General features: G+C 51.1%; 1 protein-coding gene across 6 annotated transcripts in view; it reads left to right on the forward strand.

Moving 5' to 3' along the window:
• The window catches only part of NTM (neurotrimin), a 390,965-nt gene that overhangs the window by 318,022 nt on the left and 46,945 nt on the right, over positions 1–25,998 (forward strand). For all 6 annotated transcript variants that reach the window (XM_066564272.1, XM_066564276.1, XM_066564270.1 and 3 more), the window contains one exon: positions 21,316–21,548. In XM_066564272.1, coding sequence (XP_066420369.1) covers positions 21,316–21,548 — 233 coding nt within the window. The remainder of the gene's footprint in view (positions 1–21,315; positions 21,549–25,998) is intronic.

The following is a 25,998-nucleotide window of genomic DNA, read 5'->3' on the forward strand; positions in this document are numbered from 1 at the left end:
TCATCATGTGAGCTGCTTTAGGAGAGATGAGCTCCAAGATGGGGAGGGCGGGGGGAGATTCTTGTATTTTTGCAGGAAAAGAAAACGTTTTGCAAGTTTGAATAGAGCTCAGAACTTAGCAACAATGACGGCTGCATGGGTAAAGCTGCAAAACTCCCCGGAGCCGGTGCCTTTGCTGGGCTGGGGAGCTGGCTCACAGCACCCAGCCTATTTTTAGCCTCTATTTTTTTTGTGTTTCTTTCTTCTCGTGCAGAATATGTGTGATCAAACAATGTCCACGGATTTCTTTGTTGTTTGAAATCATTCTGTGTTTTTAATTGGCAGCTTTTCTGTTTCGCCTTGATCGTGGTTGACTGCAAGTAGGTTACGTTTGCTCTGAGCTGTCTCAGGCGCCTTGGGCTGGTGTGGAGAAGTTTCCTCCTGATCCTGCTCCCTCCAACCGGGTGTAGCACAAAGATTTTCCTGCTGCCAAACATTTTCTTATGTGTAAACGCCACGTTTTGCATTCCCAGGCTTTGGCTTTGATATTTGCTGCCCACAAGCACCTGGTGCTGGGGAAAAGCTGCTGAGGATTCACAGCTCTTGACATCCCAAGATTTTTTTATTTTCAAGGCTCTTCTTAAAGCAGAAATGGGTGAAAAGATTGGTTCTTTTGTGCAGTGGGTCAAGTCAGTTCTGACGGCTGAGATGCAGGAAGGGGCAGGTCTCACTATCCCCCCACCTCTGTTTGAAGGAGTAGCATAAAATGTACATCCCAAACTCCTGGTTTTGACATTCCCATATGAATAATTTTAATTCTTATCATTAAATATCGCAATTATCAGGTCCAGCTCATCCTTTGAGGTGAGTTGGGTGTCCTGTAGGCTGTGTTTCACCCCTCTGCCCTGAGGCCTCTGCAAACCATTGCTGGATGATGGAGTGGGCACCCCATGGCTCCAGTCCAGCACTCCAGAGAAGAGGGTGGCCAGGCTGAAGTAAAAAAGGTGCCCAATTTTGTGTTAAAAGTGCTTAACCAAACTGGACAACTCCTGAGTATCCATTACTTCTGTGCTTCCTGAAGCTGAAACAATTGCTATTATCCCCCATCACATTGCATGACCTACATTTGACTTGAAAGCCTCCTGCTAATAATTAGTTTGAATTTCGATTTAAAAATAAACACATTCATATTCTAGGTTTCAAAACTTGAAGAAATCAAGCCCCTGGATAGATGAAATCCCCCACCTTTCCCTCCTGGTCCCTCCTTTCCCTTATTTCCACACAGGCAGTGATGAAGGAGTGAATTAGCTGGGCTCAGTGGAGGAGGAGAATTTGGATATAATGAGACCACTGGGCATTTTCCTGGAAAACTGCAGGAGCCTCAGTGCTTGGAAGATTTGGGCCATCTGGATAAAGAGGGTCAAACTCAGCATTGGCAGGGATGAGGCAGCGGGGGCAGAGGGACAGCTCGGCCTCGCCAGAGGAGCTGTGGAGAGCACAGAGCAACGCTCAGCGCCTCGAGCAGAAGGCTCAACCCTTCCCTTCCCTTCCCTTCCCTTCCCTTCCCTTCCCTTCCCTTCCCTTCCCTTCCCTTCCCTTCCCTTCCCTTCCCTTCCCTTCCCTTCCCTTCCCTTCCCTTCCCTTCCCTTCCCTTCCCTTCCCTTCCCTTCCCTTCCCTTCCCTTCCCTTCCCTTCCCTTCCCTTCCCTTCCCTTCCCTTCCCTTCCCTTCCCTTCCCTTCCCTTCCCTTCCCTTCCCTTCCCTTCCCTTCCCTGGCTGTCCAATCCATCAGCATTGTGCTGCTTCTGCTCCTCGCTGTCCATCTGCCTTCCTGGTGCTCCACAAGGAGCATCCCAAGGTGTGGAGGCAGTGCTGGGTCAGCGCCTGCCACTTGGTAGGGGATGGCTGGTCACCCCCGGGTGAGGGGTTAATTGGCACTTCTGGGGAGGACAGGCCTTGCAGCAGGCCATGGGCTAGCTAGGACCCCATGGAGAGGCCGAATGACAGGAAATGCCAAGTCATGGCAAGGCCCTGTCTTCCGCCTTTTGCACCCCTGCTCATCTCTCTGTAGCCCCATAGGTCACTCTCCCTTAACCCCTGCTATTGGACAATTTTGGATCCCCCTATACCCTATATAATGGGCTGGTGTAGCCCATTCTGGTTAGAAGAGCTGTCGCTGGAACCCTTCACAGACGCCCAGTAAAGCCATCACTGTGGAACCCCAGGACGAGTCTTCTCCTGTCTCGCATCTGCCTCCCGGCCAGCCTGGGTGCCTTAGCAAGCAAAGAGCTGAAATTATAAAAGATCTGATAAATCACTAAAGAGCTGATATCCCTTAAGCTTGCTAAGGTTGCCTGCGGCTAAGAGTGGTCTGGGTACTCGGACAGTCTGTCCCCAAAGGACTGAGCTATCCAGCCCCATGCTGCCTGCTCGGGGGCAAACCTGCCCAGAAGGGAACCGGGACAAGGCCTGTGCTGGTGGAGATGGGATCTCTCCCAGAGAGGAGAGGTGCAGCTGGGCTGTGTCCCACTGCCAGCTCGGGGAGATGGATGCGTGTTCCTGGCAGGGCTCGGATCCCATCTGATGGGATGCAGCTGTAAGGGCTCTGGTGGTTGTGACAACACCTCATCATCTGCCCTTCTGCAGGCACCTCAGGGCTTTCTGTTGCTGGAGGTAGAAAATGCAGAAAGCTGTCATGATCATAATGCTTCTCCAAAATCCCAGTGTCCTCATTCAGTCATTCCATGTCCAGGCTTTCCCCTGTATTCCTTGGCGTCCGGTCTCCTTTTGTCATGATGTGCTGCCGTGTGCACGTGGGTGTTTTTGTGCTCTTAAGAGAAAATGTGGAAGGTAGGACAGCCAGAGAATGTCTTTTTGGAGATGCATCCTTGCCTGGATGAGCTGCTCCCTTCCCACCAGGTGCCTGTCCACACCCACCCCTCCTGCTCTTTGCTCTGCAGCCATAGCCCAGTGGGTTGGAATTTTGGAGTGTGCTTTTGTAGACAAATCTCACAGCACAAGTGGCTGCACCTGGGACAAAAACCCTGGCTTTCTGCTTAATCCAGAAATCCCCTAAAACACCGGATGGCACCGTGGGGTCATTCTCATTCCGAGCTGATGATGTGTCCATGCCTTGAAGCATGACAATTGCTGCTCCTTGTAATTCCTTTATAGGAAAAAAAAAAGTCTAATCAAACTTAATAGTGACAAAACAAAGAGGATTCTGTGGAAATTAGTGTGAAATCCTATAGAAAAGGGGAAACAATAAAGCATCCCTGGTGGGATCCCACAGGTGAATTTTTCCACCCATGGGAAGGGTTTTATACTCCGGCTGCTTCGGCAGCACTTGCCCATAAGGTGTAATCCTAAATGATGCCACTTCAGGTGCTATTTTTATTCAGGAAAATGTCAAATCCTTTCTCAGAACTTAGTGACTTGTTGTCTTGGTAATTTCTTGCAGAAACAGGATCTATAAAAATCCCCTATTTTCTTGGCACTAGGCTTTTCTTGTCTATTTTGGATGTAAATATTTTTTACAATCGTGGAGGAAAAAAAAAGGGGGCTGCTTTAATTCTACAGTGTGTAATTTTCCCCTAGAATGTCTCTTGTAGGACTGTGCACTCAGATTTATGGTCCTGGCCCAGTGTCCTTTGAAGCACAGTCCTTGTACACACAGATTGTATCTGCCCCATTCTCTCTTCATGCACTGGTTCCTCATCTGAATTCCAGCCCTTGGGAAGCTGGAAATCCAGCACTGAGTGGGGTTATATCCATTTGGAGTTGAGTATGGCAGCATGGAGGGAAAACTATGCTGTTTAGTGGAGATTTTCTTCTAAATTTCCAACAAAAATGACATTCTCAACAACAAATAATCACTTTGGCAATGAATCACTTCCAAATTTTGGCAACTACAAGTAATTTGCAAATTAAAAGAACATAATCAAAGAGTGTTTCTGATAACACCGAGATGTTCTGTACTCAGGGGAGCTTGGGGCTGGTTCTGCAATGCTTCAGTCAGAAATCTCCTCCCCAGAGAGGCTCCTGCCTGGTGACTTCCTAGTGAGGGTGACTGGCTCTGCCATGTCCTGGTGGGACTGGGAGCTCTGGGCAGGCCTGGTGGACACTTTAATAGAATCAGAAAGGTTGAAAAGACGTCTAAGGTCATTGTGTGCAAGGATTTAGCCAGTACTGCCAGATCCACCACTAAACCATGTCCCTGAGTCCATAAGGTGGTGATGGAGGAGGAAGAGCAGAGCCTTTGCTCCCACTGTGATCAGCACTGACATCAGAGTTCACATCTTGGGGTTTCTGCAAGATGCAAAAGGATTCTTTGAGGAGGGCAGGGGGTCATTTTGGGATATTCCTGCCACCATCCAGGCTCCTGGGCTCCAATGCACTTTGAGTGAGATCCGAGGGAGAAGCAAGGCAGGAGCTGCACAGCCCTTCCTGGGAGAGAGGGAGATGATGAACAGCGTCTTTCCAATCACAACAAGATCCCCAGAGTCCAAAAGGAGCAAGGCTTGGGCATAAAAGCCAGAGCTGCCCTAATAAAACATTTACTGGGGTTTGGAGACCTGTGTGCTCCGACACGGTGCATACATATTAAATGATCAAAGTTTCCATGCCTTCGGAGGAGCCGGCTGCTAATCTAATGCAACCCTTGGGCTTTGCTCACCACTGACTCTGCATGAAAGCAAATGCCGGCTCTGTTTTCCTATTTAAAAGATTTCTGAGCTAAGCCAGGTGGGTCACAGTTCAGGAAACAATAGGATCTGGCCTCTTCAGGGCCTCGGCAAGGCTTGTTAGGGTTGGGATGTGTGAAAAACGCCAATCGCTTGTTTTTAAAGTTTTAAAAGTTTAATGATAATAAAAATAGTAATATAATTAGACTAATAATAATTTGGACAATTTGGATTAGGACAATATGAAACAATAAAAACAAAGGGTTACAGACAGTCTGGGTACCTCTTTCTGGGCAGTATAAGGCCAAAAAAGGACCCACCTTAACAGAGGATTAACCCTTAAAAGCAACAGCCTGTTGCATATTCATACACCTCATCCACGATGCATAAATTCCATTCAAACCCAGGATTCTGTCTGGGCAGTGTCAGCTTCTTCCTCTGAATCCTGAAGGTGTCTTCAGGGATGAGTGAGGCAGGAAGAAGCTCGTTTCTTCTGATAATGGGGCAATAAATTCTCTTTCTCTGAAAGATTCAGGTGTCCTGTGGCTGCTATCTCAGTGCGAGTCCTTTCTTTGAAAAAAATTATCTTACATAGCATCGTTTCTATTTTAACATTATGTTATAACCTAAAACTATATTTAACACACTACTTAACAAAATGAATACAGCATGACTTTCTAACAAACCACACATAATATTCATTTGAATATTTGCAAAAAGCCAATCATAAAATACGCATTTTCCATAGGATGGATCCGGCTCCTTCTCTCAAGCCCTGTCAGCCTCTGACTCCTGCAGGCCAGCTTGGTGCTGCCATGGTCTCACCCCCTCCTCCTCCTCCTCCTCCTCCTCCTCCTCCTCCTCTGCTTGCCCCTCCCTTCCCTAAATCGCTCTGTCCACATCCCATTGCCCGGCTCAGCTCCCAGCCTGAGCGCTCAAGTGCTGCCGTTGGATTAAAACCAAAGCAAAGGGAGGAAAAAACCCAACCCAAACAATCCCACTCCCTTCGAATTTATAAACCGAGCGCACTCGAGCTGGAATGTGCCGAGGAGGAAAAGCAAAACACAGAGCCCCCGGGGTGCTGTTTTTCAAAGTGATGCAGCCCTTTATTTGCCTGCCTCCACTTGTTTCAGCTGTGCAGGGAGGCAGGCAGGTAAAACCCTGGCTGGGTGCTGGTTCCTGGCGCTGGGGCCAGCTCAGAGCTCTGCAAGCCTCCAGCTCTGCCATCGTCTGTGCTGCTGCTGCTGCTGCTGCACAGCAAACACTTCACCTCCTGCTCATCGCTGCTGCTCCAGCGGTTTGGGACAGATGGGTTTGGTTTCCCACTTGGTTGCAGCATTTCTTCTGCTTCTCGAGTGTCTCCCTTGTCTTTCATGTAATTCCTTAACTAGTTTCCATTTACCGGCGGTCGCTTTCTTTTAAAGTACTTGAATCTGTTTGATCATCAACAAATTTCTCTTTCTGTTCCTCTGATAAAAAATTAAATCTGGGCACTTTTTGAAGGCTTCCTCCCCACCCCCTTTTCTCTTCCTCCATCCCTGCTCAGTGGGGAATCAGTCCTTTTCTAGTGAAATGAAAATAAATAAAAATTAGAGTTCAAAGTGTGATATGTCCTCTTAAGAAGAAGACGGGAAGAAGAAGGAAAAAAAACCCCACCATATATTCTTACAGATGTGACATCAAAATTGAAAACTATAAAGGACGTGTTTTCAAAGGCTTGTGCAGGGACTGAGTTGGATCAGTAGGGAACAGGCAAAGTCTCTCTGGTTGCTTTGAAATCCTATCCCCAAGCCAACGAACCTGTTGTTTTAGCTGGAGTGCTGGTGTTTCTCCACCTGCCAAAGCAGCTGGATGGGGAGCAGAGGCTGCTGCGGGCCCTGTGTCACCACAGAGGGGTGGGGGTGCACATGGGACAGGACAGTGACACCGTGCTGGCATCCCCTGCATCCCCTGTGTCCTTGTGTCTCCTTGGCACCTGCATCCATGTCTGCCAGCAGAGGATCTCCCTCCTTCCTTGCTCACTGCAGAGGAGCTTTTGGGTGTGATGGGAGATGGAGCAGGGGAAAAGCGTGGCCAGCGCTTGGGAAGGGATGGTACCCAGGGCAGGACAGAGCTGTGGGACATCAGCTCCTTCTGTGTCTTGGGCATGGCCACCATCATTCAGGCTGTGGGGGTGGGCAGTGAGAGCTGCTGACTCTGCTGAGAGCTGCTGTGCCTGGGGAAGGGCTGCATCAGGGCAGGGCTGAGGGCGGGGTCACCTCTGGCTTCCCACCCAGCCTGGAATTGGGTTGGGATAGCCCCCATGAGGCTGTGGAGCTGCAGTCTGGGCTGGGGGCTCCCCTGGCAGTGGAGGAGCAGCTGGGCAGTCCTGCGGGGTGGCAGATGGATTAGCAGCTCTCTGTTGCCCAGGTAACTGCCTTTCCTCCCCTGAATCCTGATTATTTGGTTTCTCACCACGCGCCCTGGGGCCCTGCGACTCATTCCATCCCTCCCAAACCCACTGGTGCCAGAACAGGCTCCAGGCTCAGCTCCCTCACTCCTCAGAGGGCTTTTTACCCCGTGGGCACAGTGGAGGCTGAGCCATCGTGTCCTGGGACCCTCTGAATGAGCCCCTGTGGGGCTTGGAGCAGCCAGAATGTTCCCCAGGGGTCCCATCCAGCCCAGTGGCTCTGCAGAAAGGGCCCAGTGTGCTGGTGGTTGTTTCCTGCAGGCAAAGGCTGTTGGACTCGATCAGCAGCAGTTTGATTGCATTAATAGAAATTACAGGATGTTCCCAATGCATGTGAAACCCCTTGGCTGCCCCAGGATGGAGGGAGCAGGGTTGGGGTGAGGTGGTCAGGTGAAAAGCCAGCTCAGCTCCAGGTTTGGGTGTGTGCAAGGTCAGCAGAGCATCTCTGCTGCAGGCAAACACCTGTGGGAACAGGGACCAGCCCTGAGCTATCCAAGCCTGGATTGTGCATCTCTGTTTTCTAGGGAAGCTCATAACAGCCAGGAGAATGTCCCACAGCTCCCAGCAAGCAAAAGCTCCCCCCTGCTCTAGGCAGGTGACTTGCACAGGCACAGGAGGCTTTAGGAGGTTGAGTGATGTTTCAGACAGCAATTTTTCATCTGTCACTTCATCTCCTCCTGCACCTTCTCAGGGTTATCCTCAGCACAAACTCCTTTTCCAAAGATTTTCTCCAACAAAACTCTCTCACCCCATCACTTCCCTCAGTGCTCATGGAGCATCCTGGCTGTCTGATGTGGAATACAAATGTCTGGAGCCCGTGGCTGTGACATCCACGTGCTTTCAGGGACAGCACAGACATCTGCCTGATGCAATCGATTATTTCTTTTGGAGAGGAGGAGCTGCAATTAATCTCTGCTTGTCTTTAGTGCTTTTTGTTGTCTTTCTGGCTGTTAAACTGCTTGTGTGGAAGGGAAGATGTACATATAATGGTGAAAACCTTGTCTGGGTAGGAGGCATCAGGAAACCTTTGGCTTCTGGGGTGTTCCTGTTGTCCAACGTGTCTCTGGTGAGTGAAGAGGGAGATTTCTTGGTTTGCAGCTGGTTTGGGCCATGGGGTGGGTTGGAGCCCGATGATGTGCTGAAGTTTTGAGGCTGATTGTCTCACTGTGAATCCCTGGCTCCTGCTCCATCACCTTGGATTAATTACAGTACAATGCAATATACATTTATATGGTGTCTGCACAAGTGTCTCAGGGCTTCTGCAATCTGAAAAATCTAATTAAGGTGCAGCCTCCAACATGAATGCTTATCACCAGGATGCGTGCAGCCAGCCAGGGGCAGCTGCCTCCCCGCCTCACCCCCAAGCAGGATCCACACTCTCCTGGCATTATTAATTACTCAAAGCTTGGTGTCCGAGACACGATCGATACTGCAGCTCTGCAGAGATAGGAGAGACTGAGTGAGTGTGAGGGAGCTGGAGATAACCATCAGCCAGAAACGTGGTGGAGCCTGCTCCTGGCCTAGGAGGAGGAGGAGGAGTCGTCGTCCTCTCTTTGCTGAGACGAGCACGTGTTTCCCCGTGACTTTGATGCTGGGATGTTACTCACTGGTGGAGAAGAACGTGGTTGATACTCACTGGTGGAGAAGAACGTGGTTCATGTTGGAGCTTGGTCTGGGGAAGGTGGTGCCTTGTGGGCTGCACTGGTGATGGACACAGCATCACATTTCATTTCACAGCAGCACTACTGCAACACTTATTGGGCATTTTTATTTTGTCTCAGGTGTGGCAGCAGCTGCTGGGAATGCCCTGAAGGGAGGGAGGGAGCACCACAAGTGTGATGAGAACGTAAATAACCAGGGGAAAAGGGAAAGGAAATGTGAAGTGGCCCTTTAAATATGAGCCTCCAGAGCCCAGAGCCCAACTAGCTTTCCCTCAAGTATTCAAATGAGATTGCAGCATCAGATTGGTATGCATTAGGCTGGTCTCAATGAAAATTAACATGTAATTGCTTCAAATGAAGTAAGTGAGGAGGTAATCTGTTCTTAAATTGGATTCTCAGGATTTTGTGGTACCATAATGCAGCTGTGAAATGAAATATATTTTAAGGATGATGTCCTCAAGGGGAGAGGGAAGGATGGGGGTGTCTTTACTGGGAAGGGTCCTTTCCCTCACTCCCTCTTTTGTTTCTGGTCTCATTAGTGCTATTTTATAAATGAGGAGAGGGCTTTGGTGCCATGGCAAGGCTGGAGAAGGTCCCACTGCTTTGGCTCCATCATGTTTCCTTCCTTGACATCCCTCCTGTCCCTCCTTTCCACTTCCTCTGGTTCCCCACTTGCCTTGTTGTGTCAATGCCTCTCCAGCCTCCTCTGTCAGACTCAAGTCCCCACCCCATTGTGATGAGTCACATGGGAGTCATGAGAGGAGCACTTGAACTTGGTTTATGTAGCAAACCACCTTCTGGTTAGGCAGTGGAAGAAGGTCTGGCTCTGTTCTGGGGTTTATGCGTCTGTGAGGAGCTGTGCAGGTTCTTGTTAGGGAGCTGTGTTCTCTGAAGAGGGATGTCAGAGCAAGAGGCACAGTTTAGCTTTTTCTCTCAGCTGTTTGTGCTCTTCTGCCAAAGAAGAATCACCCTGTGATGCAGCACAGCCCTGCAAGGCTTCAGGATTCATCTCCAAAGGCTTGGGATGCCCCACTCCTCCTACTCAGCCTTGAGTTGCTGGGACCACCTCTCTATTTTAATTTTAAGGATTTGCTGCTTGTCCTTGTTCTGTCTCTCCCCATCTCTCCCCACCTGGCAGCAGAAGCATGACGAGCTCGTGGTGAAGATGCAATTAGGAGCATGAGAGAGAGCTGGTGTAGGAAGGTGGAGCGGTAACCTGCAATTATTCCCAGGCTAGAATTATAGAGATGGCATGGCATATATAGATATAATATATATAGATGGAGAATAGATAGATGGATATATATATAGATATGGTTTATACATGTACAATAGCAGCATATTTTTGCTACATGAAGTCGTGGCTGCCCCATCCCTGGAAGTGCCCAAGGCCAGAATTATAGAGATGGCATGGTATATATAGATATAGCATATATGGATAGAGAATATATAGACAGAGAATAGATAGATGGATATATAGAGATATGGTATATATATGTACAATAGCAGCATGTTTTTGCTACTTGAAGTCCTGGCTGCCCCGTCCCTGGAAGTGTCCAAGGCCAGGTTGGATGGGACATGGAGCAACCTGCTCGAGTGGGAGGTGTCCCAGCCCACGGCAGGGGATAGAACAGGATGATCTTTAAGGTTCTCTCCAACCCAAACCATTCCATGATCCTATCTAGACCCAGCTGGTCAGCAGAAGGCAGTGACAGCCCAAGCTCCCCCAGCTCCCTAGAGCAGCTCTGCCAATGCCTTGAAAACCTAATTCCTGAGCTTGTGCCCTTGCCTGGACAGGTTTCCCTGTGTTGTCTCCACCAGTGCCCTGCAGCCCTCTGTTTGCATCACCTCTCCCTCCCTCTCGCCCCTGCTCCTCCTCCCAGAGCCCCCGGACTCGCAGCATCCTTCAGCAGCCTCCAATTCCCTCCTCCGTCCCTCTCTGCAGTCCTGGCAGAAAGCGTTCACCCCTCACCGCTCCTGTTTTGTGCCTCAACTTCTAAGGAAAAGGCACTTCAGTGATAATTTCCCACTTGTGATAAGTTAAGTGCATCGCTTCCTTTGGAATGCATTTTCAGTGCAGTTAAGCTCAGCAGTGCCTTGCCTTCGTGCGCAGTTAAACGCGCTCCTTTGCAGCCCGTTGGGGTGGATGGCATCGCTTTATTCCAGGGCCATTAGTGTCACTTGGCAAAGCAGAACCGGGATTTATTCCGGGGCACGGCTCGTAATTGGGCGAGTTCAGCGCCGTTCAGGCAGTGCAGCCTGCAGGAGGAGAGCAGGAGCTGGAGCTGCCAGGGGGGCACTGAAGGATGGGGAGTTGGGGTGACTTGAGTGGCTCAGCCCGGACTTGTGGGTGGTAAAGAGCATTTTTTTCTAGAGAGAAGTGCAGAGCAAGGAGAGAGATCCCTGTTCTTTTGGAGGCAGAGAGAGAGAAAGCAACTTCTCTGCACCTCCTCAGATGAGGAGACCTTGTTTGCTAGGGTTTGCACTGCTTCGTTATGTTTGAGGGGAGAGGATGAGATCATCAGGGAGTTATTTTCTTCTTGTGGCATTTTCCACACCTCTTTTTGAAGCTGCTAGAGCTTGGTCCTGGACTGGGCTGATGGAGTGAGGATCCTTCTGTAGGCAACCCTGGAAGACTGCCAGGGGAGGGGTGGCTTTGCCTGCTGGCATCCAAGAGCCTCCTGTTCATTACTTGGGCTTGGGGAATGCGAAAAAGGAGAAAACCCTGAGGAATAACTGTCCGACAGCTCAGCCCAGGATCCCTCCTATGGGTTCCCTGGTGGTACCCTGTTGGGGTCTCTGCTGCTCACAGTGACCCCAAGAAAGGTTAGAAAGTCTCTTTTCCCAGCCTGGGGCTTGAAGGAGGAGTCAGAGCTCTTCATTTCTCTGTCTCAAGGTTGTTTATTGTATCTTATCTATAAAAAATTTTCTCCTGCCCTGCCGAGGTCAGCTCAGCAAGACAGTCTGAGGCACTCTGCCTGCCCCTAGGGCGGTGTTATGTCTTTATACTAAAAACTACGTGTACAATGTTTACAATTACTTCTCAATACCCATCACCTATGTTAGACAGTGAGCTTCTACTCTAAACCAATCTAAAAGTGCCAACATCCCAGCAGAAGATGGAGGCCAAGAAGAAGAAGGAGAAAGGCTGGGCAAACCCAGATCCCTCCATCTTGCCCTCTGAACCCCCATACCAGAAACCCCAAAATCTACTTTTCTACCCCATGATAACTTCACTATTATTCTACCTAAACTTGTTGTAGCTTGCAGATCTTCATCTAAAGTTGGTAATTTGCTCCACGGGTCATTATCAAACCCACAGGGGCATCCTGGGCTCTGTGCCAGGGTCTCTGAGCCCCCTGGCAGGGGTCTGGGCTGCTCAGGACAGCCAGAGGGATGTCCAGGGTCCTGACAGTACCCATGTCATTTGTGTCCCCGCACAGCTGCCCACAGGCATTTTGGTGCTGGTGCCACCCTGTGCCCAGTGCCATTAGCACTTCTGGAGGGCAGCCAGGCAGATGGGCCAGGAACACGCTCCAGTGGTGCCCCAGGGAGCCAGCCCCACCCGGGCTTAGGGACTTCCTGCCATGCCTGCTGCCCTCATTGATGTTTTGTGGCATGCTCAGAGATGCTGAGATGGAAGATGCTATAGATGTGCAGAGCCCTGTTGTTAGCAGAGACAATAGGAGGATAAATAGAAAGGCTGGATGAGCCGAGCACGGGACTTGGAAAGGTGCTGGTGCATTGCTGCATTGCAGAGAGATAAAGACTTTTCCAGACGAGCCATCCCTGCCGGCTGCATCGTGATCTGCCCACTCTGCAGCAGCCCTGGGGCCAGGACAGGGCTCTCCCAGCACTGCAGGATGCACTCAGAGGTGCTCACACAACCCCAGCACTGCAGGATGCACACAGAGGTGCTCACACAACCCCAGCACTGCAGGATGCGCTCAGAGGTGCTCACACAACCCCAGCACTGCAGGATGCACACAGAGGTGCTCACACAACCCCAGCACTGCAGGATGCACTCAGAGGTGCTCACACAACCCCAGCACTGCAGGATGCGCTCAGAGGTGCTCACACAACCCCAGCACTGCAGGATGCACACAGAGGTGCTCACACAACCCCAGCACTGCAGGATGCACACAGAGGTGCTCACACAACCCCAGCACTGCAGGATGCACACAGAGGTGCTCACACAACCCCAGCACTGCAGGATGCACTCAGAGGTGCTCAGAGAATCCCAGCACTGCAGGATGCACTCAGAGGTGCTCAGAGAATCCCAGCACTGCAGGATGCACTCAGAGGTGCTCAGAGAATCCCAGCACTGCAGGATGCACTCAGAGGTGCTCAGAGAACCCCAGCACTGCAGGATGCACACAGAGGTGCTCAGAGAACCCCAGCACTGCAGGATGCACTCAGAGGTGCTCTCAGAGCCCCAGCACTGCAGGATGCACTCAGAGGTGCTCTCAGAGCCCCAGCACTGCAGGATGCACACAGAGGTGCTCACACAACCCCAGCACTGCAGGATGCACACAGAGGTGCTCACACAACCCCAGCACTGCAGGATGCACTCAGAGGTGCTCAGAGAATCCCAGCACTGCAGGATGCACTCAGAGGTGTTCACAGAGCCCCAGCACTGCAGGATGCACACAGAGGTGCTCAGAGAACCCCAGCACTGCAGGATGCACTCAGAGGTGCTCTCAGAGCCCCAGCACTGCAGGATGCACTCAGAGGTGCTCTCAGAACCCCAGCACTGCAGGATGCACACAGAGGTGCCCACACAACCCCAGCACTGCAGGATGCACTCAGAGGTGCTCAGAGAACCCCAGCACTGCAGGATGCACTCAGAGGTGCTCTCAGAACCCCAGCACTGCAGGATGCACACAGAGGTGCCCACACAACCCCAGCACTGCAGGATGCACTCAGAGGTGCTCTCAGAGCCCCAGCACTGCAGGATGCACTCAGAGGTGCTCGCACAACCCCAGCACTGCAGGATGCACACAGAGGTGCTCTCAGAGCCCCAGCACTGCAGGATGCACACAGAGGTGCTCTCAGAGCCCCAGCACTGCAGGATGCACACAGAGGTGCTCAGAGAGCCCCAGCACTGCAGGATGCACTCAGAGGTGCTCACAGAATCCGTGCCTCTCCCCACCCTGCCTGATGCTCAGTCAGCAGGAGCTCCAGCTCTTTTTGCAGCTCTTCTTCCCTTCCCAGTCCGGTTTCCTCCTGTTTCCTTGGCATGTGCCAATAGCCGTGTCTAAGGCAGCACACTGGGAGTTGTTTGCAGCTCTGCAAATCCCGGGCAGTGAACCAAGGCGGATCTTTTTGAGCCCAGTATTATTATTAATGTAATTAGTGTGAATCATTTGCATGTATAAACTTTCAATTGAGGAGATCAGGTACTTTATAAACATGAGTTAACTCACACTCCCTGGCAAGGAGGTGCCAGATATCTTTAAAACCTTGCAGAAGGCAGGAGTAAAGGGCAGGAACTTGCATGGGCCAGTGGGAAATGCAGGACCTCACAGTCCAGGGCCCTGACTCCCTCTGCAACAACCAACATGGAGCTGTCTGGGCAGGGAAGAGAGGGGGAAGCACAAAGGGGTTTTATTTTCCACTTCTGAGCATTCCTTTTGACCAGCTCAGTGTTAATTTGAAGAGGCACTGGGGTGGCAGCTGATCCAAGGGTACCTCCTCACCCTGCAGCCTTTGGAGAGGCTCTGGCTGCTGCAGGGGGGACGGGAGGAAGGCACCAGCCCCAGCAGGGACCCCCTTTCCTGCCAGACCCCACTGCTGAGTTAATCACTGGGTGGGCTCCTACCTGACAGGAACCAGGCTGCCCATGCAGGGAGGAGCACTGTGAGCCACTCTGTGCTGTGAAAACCTCCTCGGGCTGTGTCTTTGGTGGTGTCACATCAGTGGGAGCCCCAGGGATGCCCTCCAGCCAAACTCACAGTGAGGGCGAGGATGACTGGGCTGGTCCTGGGGAGCAGGTGAGGACAGGAATGCCAAGAGCCTGATCAACAGCCACTCACCCCAGCAGGGCTGAGCCTCCAGCCCCCATCAGAGTCCCTGACTGAGCACTGGGGGCTTTCAGCAGTACCAAACCTATAGGCATTTTAATCCAGCAGTCCACTATAAATGTCTATTGCTCCTTGCCTGTGACTAACACATCCAACCTCGCCATCCGAGCTCCATGGCCTGAGCTGGGTGTCCCTGCTCCAGCAGAATGGGATTATTGCTGGGGGAGCACATGCTGTTCCCCACGTGTGTGGGTGCTCTCAGTGTGTGCCGTGTGGGCTTGGTGTGCAGGGCAGCACTGGCCAGCCCTGTGGATGTGAGCAGACGGTGCTGCAGGGAGGGTGTGTGAGCAAACACAGGCTGGGTGTGCACAGAAAGGGAGCAGATGCTGTAAATCCTGCTGGAGAAGGGCTGGACTGGGAGAAATTGCTGGTGCGTGACTTAGCCCAGTGCAGCAGAGAGAGCGAAACCAGACTGGGTTGTAACAATGAGAGATTTGGCTCGATATTTATTAGTTAAAAAGCTTCCAGACCATGTTCTGTGTGATAGCCACACCTCAGGCTGTCCATGGCATGGGCATGCCAGCCTTACAGGATTGTGGGCAGTGCCTGTCCTAAGAAGCATGGCACAATCTGGCCCCAGCTTTCCCTTTGCCCAGGAACTGATGGCCAAAATTCTCTCCTAAACATCATAGGAAAGTCTGTGAGACTGTGCCTGACTGGGATTGAGTTGTTCACAGCCCGGCCTTTAATTAATCCTAATAAATAACAATAAAATGTGATAATCACAGAAATAAATCTGAAGATGTGGAGCTCTGCCTCAGGCGGCGGGCTGGTTTAGTTGATCATTTATAGCTTGGCTGATGGTGCAGAGGCTGGAAGGTGATGTCTGGGATATGAGAAGCTGGGGACAAGGCAGGCCCAGAGCATCGTGTCATCTTACCCAGCCTCAGTGGGAGGATTTGCACTCAATTTTAAGATAAACCCCAAATTTATTCCTGATCTCCAGCTTGGTTTAGCCCATAGCAGACAAAACATTGCTGGTGTGGGATTGATTAAAAATCTGTAATTGTGTGGGAATGGCTGGGTTAGACTGGGAAGAATATGAAAAGATATCTGGGGATGCTTGATGATGGGTGTGGCACTTGGGGACATGGTTTAGGGGTGGGCTTGGCAGTGCTGGGTTAATGCTTGGACTCAATGATCTTAAAGGTTCTTTCCAACCTAAAGATTTTGGGTCAGTGTCATTGTGAAATTCCATCAAGTGGCCAGGATTTAGGAAGGTGGTTTTCTCTAGGGTGGGCATGCCATGAAAATTAGGGGGTGATGGAAGGAGAATTGAGCCTGGGGAGGGTCAGTTTGGTCACAGCCCAGGCTGGGCCTCCACATTTCATGGGGTGAGCCAGGCTTAGCCCTGTTCTGCCTCCCCATGATGGAGCTTGTACCTTGATAATTGCAATGAAAGCAGCAATCAGGTTGGTAATTTTGCTGAGCTCTTTTCAGTTCTAATTAACATTATTCATTTCTTGTGTGTCCTGCTGGGTTGAGACAATCTGTGCTCTCCAGCCCAGCCCTCTGGAACACCAGAAATCTGCATAAGAGGCAACAAAAAAAGTGTTGTGTGCCAATTACTACACTTCAGTAATTAAAAACCTCCTTCCCCCCACTGCCTGCCCACCTCCTCTCATGTCATCTTTTTGTGTGCAAACTCGAGAAAGCAAAGAGAGAAATTCAGGAGGGCATGTCACTGCTGGTGTGTGCCATCTGTGTCTGCTCCGGAGTCGCAGGGAGGTGCTGAGGGCTGGACGCAGCATGGGTGGGATCAGTGGTCAGGGAACTCAGCCTCAGCACCCTGCTGCTTGTTTATTCCTGGTACTTGTTTATGAGGCTGTTTTGTCCCCACTGATGGCTTTGTTGGCATTTTCAGCCCGGCTCATCTTTGTGCTCGCTGGCAGAATCCTTGTGCTGCTGCTTTTCCTCTTCCAGTTTGTCTTTGAGTGCTGTCCCTACAGCCAGGTGGGCTGTTGGCTGCACCTGTGGGGCCCTGGGGATGCATGAGCTCAGCCCTCAGGCTGTGGAAATGTTTGGGAATACCAGCTGGGGGAGAGTGGCCAGTCCCTGACTTGATAGAACAGAGTGGATAACAAAGCCTGGAAATTTTGGCTGTGGGAGATGTTGACAGATGTGGAAGGGGCAGCTCCACTCTGTATCCCTTTGCACCCACCACACATCATTAATCGGGGAGTGCAGGGCAAGGGATGAGCAGGTGGGTTGGGACAGGTGGGGAGGATGGAGATTCACAGCTCTCACCTTTGCTCAGTGTGTTTGACTGTAAAATGCCCCAATTTGTAGTCATTTTGAGGCGCCCTCAGAGGCCTCAGGGAGCAGAGGGTCTGGTGCAGCATGAGGAGCTTCATCTCCCGACAAACCATCCCTTCCTGCCCCAGGGTGATGTAGCAGTGGTGAGTTAGGCAGTGTTCCCCTCTCCCAGAGGAGAAACCCCAAGGCTTGGGACTCTGGGTTTATTGGGAAGGAAACAACAGAGAGAGGCAGCAGTATCCAGAGCAGCATCATCTCCACCCTATGCTGGCACACAGCAGTTTTTCATCTTCCTGGAGGAGAAGTCCTTGCTGTCTGAGCAGGAGTGGAACAAGGATTAAGGATCTTGAGAGAGAAAATTACCTCATCTGTGCTTAATTGTTTTTAGATCATCTTTTTGGAGGCAAGCACTGCTTTCCGGCACCCCAAGGACCTCTCCCTCCCCTCCTTCCCTGGCACATCCTGGGGTGAGAGGGAAAGTGAGAGCTTCCAGCGAGGTGGAGGAGGCATCCCAGGGCTTTGCACTTTGCCAAGAGCAGGGTGGAAGGATGAGAGGCTGTGGGCTCGGCGGTGGCTTTGCTCTCCACCTGTGCCTGGAGCTTGGCTTGCTGGCCAAAGGCAAAGGCTTTCTGCTCTGCTGCCCACCTGTGGGAGAGGAGGCTCCCCATCCCTGCACTGGAGACCGGAGCTGCTGGAGGAGGGAACGAGGAGCAGATGGAGGGGCTGGAAGAGCATCGGGTCGCTGTGATGAGCCTCGGCCACGGGGACCCCGACCTGTGCTTGCGCGAGGAGGAGGAGGAGCAGGAGGGGCTGGAGGAGCTGGAGAGACAGGAGGGGCATCAGGGGCTGGAGGGGCTTGAGGAGCAGGAGGGACTGGAAGGGTATGAGGGGCTGGAGAGGCTGGAGGAGCAGGAGGGGCTGGAGGAGCAGGAGGAGCAGGAGGGACTGGAAGGGCATGAGGGCCTGGAGAGGCTGGAGGAGCAGGAGGGGCAGCAGGGGCTGGAGGAGCAGGAGGGACTGGAAGGGTATGAGGGGCTGGAGAGGCTGGAGGAGCAGGAGGGGCTGGAGGAGCAGGAGGGGCTTGAGGAGCAGGAGGAGCTGGAGGGGCTGGAGAGGCTGGAGGGGCAGGAGGGGCTGGAGGGGCAGGAGGGGCTGGAGGGGCTGGAGAGACAGGAGGGACTGGAAGGGTATGAGGGGCTGGAGAGGCTGGAGGAGCAGGAGGGGCTTGAGGAGCAGGAGGGGCTTGAGGAGCAGGAGGAGCATGAGGGACTGGAAGGGCATGAGGGCCTGGAGAGGCTGGAGGGGCAGGAGGGGCAGGAGGGGCTGGAGGGGCAGGAGGGGCTGGAGGGGAAGGAGAAGCAGGAGGGGCTGGAGAGACAGGAGGGGCAGAGTGCTTGGGAGCAGCTCAGGAAGGAGCACAACTGCCAACCCCTAAATAGCCCAATGCATCCAGAGGTCAAAGCACCTCTTTCCCAGGAGCCGTGCTGTGCTTTATTATATATATATTTTTTTCTATATATATGTCGGCTCAGGAGCTTTAAGAGGCAGGGAAGAATACAAAGTAACAGCTTGAAGCTTGCCGATCCCAGGGACAGGGAAGCGTGTCTGGATGATAAGGAGAGATTGTGCCCGGGTGCTGTGAAGGGCGACAGCACTTATTTCACTGTTGCCTCATGCGTTACCTGAGCCCCGTTGCTTTTCAAAAGCACTTAAATGCCCATATGATAGAGGGAATGCTTGGATTGCACACTGTCTGGCTCCATTATTATCCAAGGATCTCCAAGCTGCTGCATTTCATAAAGGATACTGGCATGGAGGAGGAGAGGGGAAATATATATTTTTAGTTCAGCCTGCTTACAGTTCCTCAAGGTAACGTCTGCAGAGGGGATTGGGTGAGAAATTCAAGTCATGTCTGGTTTCTCATCACCCAGCCCTGGACACCCCTGTGTCTGTGCAGAACCACCACCACAGGAGCCTATTTCATGGTACCAGAGCCAAACACCAAATAACCACTTCATTTCATTCGTGCCCCATAGGTCTGAGCTACCAGCAGAGCTGAGATTTGGAGTTCAATAGACTAAACCCATCCTCTGGGAAGAAATCTCCAGTTTAATTCAACTTGTGCAACTAAACTCTCAGGCCTTTTACTCAAGTTGTAATGCAGCTGAGAGCAAGAGCCAAGTTCTTGGTGTTCAGCCCAGACTGAATCTATTGCTTTTTTTAATGTAGATCATAAAAATCTGCTCACATTTAATTTATTATTATCGTAATATCATTATGGAACAGTAGTAAAATGGTTTAATTTATTGGCTGTTTTTCACACCAGGGAGGGAGGATGGAGCAGGAGCTGGGTACTGGCAGCTCAGGGGTGTCCTGTGCTGCAGACAACACGTTTCCTCTGTCACCCCCAACCCCCAAAATTTGTGTGTTGAGGCTGGGTGGGTTATTTTGGCTTCTCCTGTAATCACTGGGGCCAAAGAGGTTCCAAGAGGAGTCTGAATGAGATGGGATGACTTGTCCCCAGGTGGGTACCTTTGTGTTCCCTGGCATCAGTAATGGACACAGGAAGAGGAGTCTTCCATCACGGGTCATCAAGGTTGGAAAAGCCCCTAAGGTCAGTCCAACCATTCCCCTGTACTTCCAGGTCCTCCACAAATCCATGTCCCCAAGTGCCACATCTATGGGACTTCTAGATCCCTCCAGTGACTCCAGCACTGCCCTGGCCTTGAGCACCCTTTCAGTGAAGAAATATTCCCTAATATTCAATCTAAACCTTCCCTGGTACAACTTGAGGCCGTTTCCTCTTGTCCTATCGCTTGTTACCTTGCAGAAAATGTAAATCCCCACCCAAAGGGGGCTATAAGGAGCCCCAGTAAGGAGACAGCTCACCCAAAGGAAGGACAGATTCCCTAAAGTGTCCAGGACAAGTCCATGTGCCACAGATACACCCATCCTTGCCGTTAGCTCCCCTGTCAGTGCAGTCTGGCACATGGAGCCCATTAAGTCCCTTAAATTCCTTGAAGTCACCCCGAGTGAGATGTCCCAGAGGCTGCTGGGCTCCCTCCCGGTGCCTCTGAAGTTAATTTGCATCCCAGCCACTGCACAAGTAATGAAGTAGTTTGGGGGAGAATATAAACAGTGGATCTTAGGCTGAGTGGTTTTATGCAGGGACGTTATGCTCTGGAGCCAGCATCCAGCAAAGCGTGGCTAAATCCCGATGGCTCCGTAATCCCAAAATTTCTCAGACAGAAGCAGGGGTTTAGCTGGCTGTGGGGGCTGCAGGTTTCTGCTGTTTAGAGAACTTCTTGATGCTTCTCTTGTGGCAATAGGAGGATTCAAATCTGGCATGGGGACATGGGGATGGAGGGTTACAGAGCTGGCAGAAACCTTTGGGAGGAGAAGGACTGATCCCAGCTAATGTTGACAGGAAAGTAATCTCCTTCAGGATCAAAATAATTTCTGGGTTTGCACTGTGTTGTCTCCAGGGGGAATTCAGGTGCTTATTGAGGCTGAATATAGAGGATTTCTGCCTCCAAAACATCCCTGGATAAGTGAAATGCTCAGCTCACAAGTGAGGGAGGAGCAGGGGAGCAGGTGATGGGTATGGAAGGAAAAGTTGACAGAGGGGACAAATGGTCAGATATTCAAGGTTTCTCTTTAGAGGTGTGTGTCAAAGATGGCTTTCTCCAAAGATAAATTTTCCTTGCTCCTTTGTGAAGCAGCACAAGCTTTCCCAACATCATTTTGCATCTTTTTGTGTGGCTGCAGGGATGTGAAGGTCTGCAGAGAGAATGACAGGTGATGGACTTGGGCAGGAAGTAACAACCTGCACCCCTAAAAAAAGTGTGGACTTGGGATGGAGGTTTGGACTCAGCTCTGTTTGTCTGGGAGTTTGTGAAAGAATAAATTGGAATGGAGGAGTGAAAAGCTGGTACTGGGTGGCTCTGACTTCCCTGCGTCTGAAAACTCTGTGAAGCTGTTGGTCAAATCTCTGGAGCTGCTGGTTTAGATGGATATTGGTGCCCTGAGCACTGCAGGAAAAGCACTGACCTTGTCCTCTTTGGACACTGAAAGCTCTTGGTCTCTGAAAGTGCTGCTGACAGCAAAGCTAAAAATAGTGCCAGGAGGACCAGGAGGGCTGGAAGGGAGGGAGGGAGAGCGCCCAGGAGCAGCGCACTGATGGGTCACCTCTCTGCCTCTCCCCAGGTGCTCCGTGGACAACCGGGTGACCCGGGTGGCCTGGCTGAACCGCAGCAGCATCCTCTATGCCGGCAATGACAAGTGGTGCTTGGACCCTCGGGTGGTGCTCCTGGCCAACACCAAAACCCAGTACAGCATCCAGATCCAGGATGTGGATGTGTATGATGAGGGCCCCTACACCTGCTCTGTGCAGACAGACAATCACCCCAAGACATCGCGTGTCCATCTCATCGTGCAAGGTAAGAAAAGGGAGTTTGTAGAGGGCTTGGGACTTCGCTTTCTCTGTTCCTTTTGCCTTGATGTCTTCTTGTCCAATTGCTCCTATGTTGAGCATTTGACACAGCTTGGTGCAGAAGTAGAGGCTGATCCACAAGCTAGGATTGTCCCAAGCTGGGTAATGACTTTCACAGAATCAGAGAACTTGCTGAGTTGGAAGGGACCCACAGGGACCCACGAGGATGATGGAGTCCAGCTCCTGGCCCTGCACAGCACTATCCCCAAGAGTCACACCATGTCCCTGAGGGTATTCTCCAAATGCTCTTGAACTCTGTCAGGCTTGGTTTTATCCATCTTTGCTGACATAATCTCAGGGCTCTGATATAGGCAGCTCTGCCTCCCAACACAGTCACTGGCAAACCCGTGGTGCTGTTTGTTGTTGTTGTTGTTGTTTGATGTTTTTTTGTTTTCCAAGCTGGAGGCAATGCTTGAAGTAAAACTTGTGTTGGGGGAAAAGAGAGAGCTGACAGATTTGTGTGCTTTGTGGGAGTGTGTGTATGCCTAGCAACAATATGTGTTTGTGTGTTGAAATTCCATACTTTTGGAGGAGGAAGAGGAGGAGAAAGACCAGCACAGGGTGCTGGAGCTCTTTTGGTGGCTAAGGGGATGCCTACATGTGCTCTTCAGCAAGTGTGTGAGCACACACAACTTCTTGAGAGGGGACAGACAGGTGTGGCCACATGGGATGGTCAAGCAGATGGACATTCATGGAAGATTGATCCTGTGCCCATGTGGCAGGGCAAGAGCTGGACAAGGGGAAGCCTGTGGAGGGACACACGGAGCCTGATGAGCTCTTAGCCTGGGGGAAGATTAATGGAAAATTCCTAATCCCTTGCTAGCAACTGTTTTTTTTCATGCTGCTTCTTCTGTGATTTGGCCAGGAGCCCTCTTAACATGACACACCAGCTTGAGTATTGGAATCTCGTCTCGGGCTAATTTTCGAATGCTGATGGGTGTATTGATTTGGAAACAAGCTGGGTTAAAAAGGCATTGGTCTTGTACACAGAGTCGGGTTGAGCTAATCCACCGTCGATATTCCAGGCCTGAGCGCTATTGACAGCCTAATGAATAGAAGTGGGGAAAAAACCCAGACTCAGGGCCTTTATTTTTCTTCTTCCCTCCCTTTTCATTTTCCTTTTCCTCTCCAAGCAATCAAGCTGACTAACCAGAGCCGGACTTTCTCCGTCTCCATTAAGCACAGAGGGGAAGAGGATGCATTGCCAGCCCTGGTTCTGGCTGTTTATCTTGCAATCTCTTATTACCTGCCTGAATTTCTTAAGCCAAAGTCGATCACCAGCAAGTTCTGAAGTCGCTATCAGATGCTGGGGTGCTGCAGGACAATTTCTGTCTGTTCTCTTCTGATTCCCGTTTCCTGACCTAAATTTCCTGTATCACCAGACATCCAGACCCATCCCTCCTGTGTCTCGCTGTATCATTAGGAAGAGATATTTGGGTACTGCAGGAAAAGGTCAGAGCTTAACTCCTTGCAGCAGTTAAGTATGGGATGATTCAGTGATGGTCTCAGTCCTGTAATGTGCTGAAGATCCTCAGAAATTCCAGCTCTGGAGAGCAAGCCCCCTAATTTGAAAAGCTGTTCTTTGGCTCACCCAGCCCTTTCTCAGAGCAGGACATGAAAGTGAATTATCATGTCCAATTAAAGGGAAACCTGCCTTAATGACCTCGATGAAAATTGGGCTGTGGTGCCAGGATTAACTCTCCTGCCTTGGAAAATGGGCCCTATAAATATGTATTCTGGAATAATCCTGTCCAAAACAACGTTCAGCTTGTGGGAAATGGTGCTTATTCCCCCTCCTAGGAAAGCAGGGTTGCTCAGCACCAGATTTCAGGGATGTGCCAAGTTCAGCACACAGCCCTGGGACATTTTGCCCCTTCCTGCAGCTGGATAAGAAAGGAGGGGTGATTCAAGGAGGTGGGAAAGGGGATGTCTCCTTGTTAACAGGTTCAGCCAGGAAGAGGAAGGTGTGCATGCTGCTCTAAGCAGGTCCTGAGTTCCTGAGTTTCCCCTTGCTGCACCAGGAAAGGGCCTGGGGGCAGGAGCACTCCGGCCTCTCAGGATGCAATTAAATCGTGCCCCGGGGCAGGCTGCGCTCTCCAAAGGGACTGGGTGCCCCGGGGCAAGGAGCTCTCCCCGTTCCAGCCAGGATTGCTCAGCCTGCTGCTCCCGAGGATGGGTGCATATGTGCCCAGACACTCTGAGCCATGCCTGCATCCCCTCTCCTCCCCAGGTTTAGGGGAAATCTCTGGGAAACAGCCATGGATGGAGGGCATCTGTGGTTTAGGCCAAGGGCTGCTGGAGGGGAGCAGAGCTGTGGGAGGGGGGAGAGCAAAACGCAGGAGAGGGGTAGGGGTGGGAGAAGGATATTCCTTCAGGGTATGAGGGTCAGGAATGATCCCCAAGGAGAAAATGAGGTAGAAACACTCAGAAATGAGGATACCCACACTGCAGCAAGGGGTGAGCTGCACGTTTATTTCTAGGCTGGCTCTACTGGATGGCCAAGATCCCAAAATAGGTGGGGAAAAGGCACCTCAAGAGCTAATTTATCCCGTCCCCCTGCAACCAGACAGAGACCTCGCTGCCAAGCACATGTGAAAGCTATTCTTGAAAATCTTTAACAAAGCAGGTTCTTCAGTCTCCCCAGACAATCTATTCTACTGCTTTGCTACCTTTTTAATTAGAAAATGTATAGCTAATATCTAACTTAAACCTTCTTTGTTGCAAATGGAGTGGAGTTTTTCTCAGCCTATTCCCAGTGGATGTGGGGAACAATTGATCAGTGTCCTCTGTAATAACCTTTTGCTTTTGGGAAGGCTGTTATCCTGGTGCCCCTTAGCTGCCTTCTTTCTGAAACCATCCAAGCTCTGTTTTTCCCCACTTTTCCTCATTGGCCAGGCTTTCAGAAACACTTGTCAGTCTTGAAATCCTGGTACAAAAGGGAAAAGGTGATTGCTGCTGATCCAGGAATAGCAGGTCGGTGCCTCTGTGCTAATGTGGGACAAATGAGCTCAGGAATGAGACAGCAGACCCTTGGCACTGAATGCACCAAAGTTCAGACCTGCTATTTTGGGGACTGCTCTAAATGGGGTCAGGCTGGTGGTGCCAAGCCGATGTCAGCCAACAGCAGAGCTGCCAAAGGCACAAGGAGGTTCTTAGCACCTGGATCTCTCCTGGGCAAAATGCACCCAGGTTACAGACAGAGCTAAAATGAGCAGCTCAGGGAGCATCCCTGTCATCTGCAGGTCTGGAAGGTGCTCCCACTCCTTCAGTGCTCATTCCTTCTTAGGAGGAGTTGCCATAAGACCAGACAAAGTGTTGGAACTCAGCACATCCCTATGGGTGTCCAGAGTTGCCAGGACCCCTGCCAGGGGGCTCAGAGACCCTGGCACAGAGCCCAGAGCACCTGTGGGTTTGATTATGACCCATGGGGCAAATTACCAGCTTTGTATGAGGACCTGAAAGCCACAGAAGTTTTAGTGTAATAATAAAATTATCACTGGGTGAAAATGTAGATTGTAGAATTTTTAGAATAGGGGTTTTGGGGACAAGATGGAGGGACTTGGGCATGTCCAGCCGTTCCTCTTCTTCTTCTCTACCTCCACCTTCTGCTGTCATGCTGGCACTTGGGGATTGGTTTAGAGTAGAAGCTCACTGTCTAACATAGGTAATAGGTATTGGAAAGTAATTGTAAACATTGTACACGTAGTTTGTAGTATAAAGAGACAACACCACCCCAAGGGCAGTCAGAGTGCTGCTGGCTGTCCTGATGGACAGACCTCGGCTGGACAGGAGGAAAATTTTATAGATAAGATACAATAAACAACTCTGAGACCGAGAACTGAAGAACTCCAACTCATTCTTTGAATGCACGGGCTGAAACAGAGACTGTTCTCGTGTCTCAGGGCTGCAATAATCAGCAAACTCCCCAGAACAAAGCAGCAAAAAGCAGCACTGCCTGTGTTTGCAGTGTCTGCCTTGGACCTTGGGGAGAGTGAGGTGTTTTTGGGAGTAAATGCCAAAGAAACAAAATCCAAGGAAGCTCCACTTGCAATAGGCAAGCTGTGAACTTGGAGTGGGGCAGAAACCCAGAGTGAGAAACAGGATTTAGGTCCCACTGACCTCAGAGGAGCAATCCTCTCCTCTCCTCTCCTCTCCTCTCCTCTCCTCTCCTCTCCTCTCCTCTCCTCTCCTCTCCTCTCCTCTCCTCTCCTCTCCTCTCCTCTCCTCTCCTCTCCTCTCCTCTCCTCTCCTCTCCTCTCCTCTCCTCTCCTCTCCTCTCCTCTCCTCTCCTCTCCTCTCCTCTCCTCTCCTCTCCTCTCCTCTCCTCTCCTCTCCTCTCCTCTCCTCTCCTCTCCTCTCCTCTCCTCAGCAAGTCCTGCTTGCAGCAGCATCTCAGC

Source organism: Molothrus aeneus, chromosome 22, assembly GCF_037042795.1.
Source record: "Molothrus aeneus isolate 106 chromosome 22, BPBGC_Maene_1.0, whole genome shotgun sequence".
Taxonomy (NCBI): domain Eukaryota; kingdom Metazoa; phylum Chordata; class Aves; order Passeriformes; family Icteridae; genus Molothrus; species Molothrus aeneus.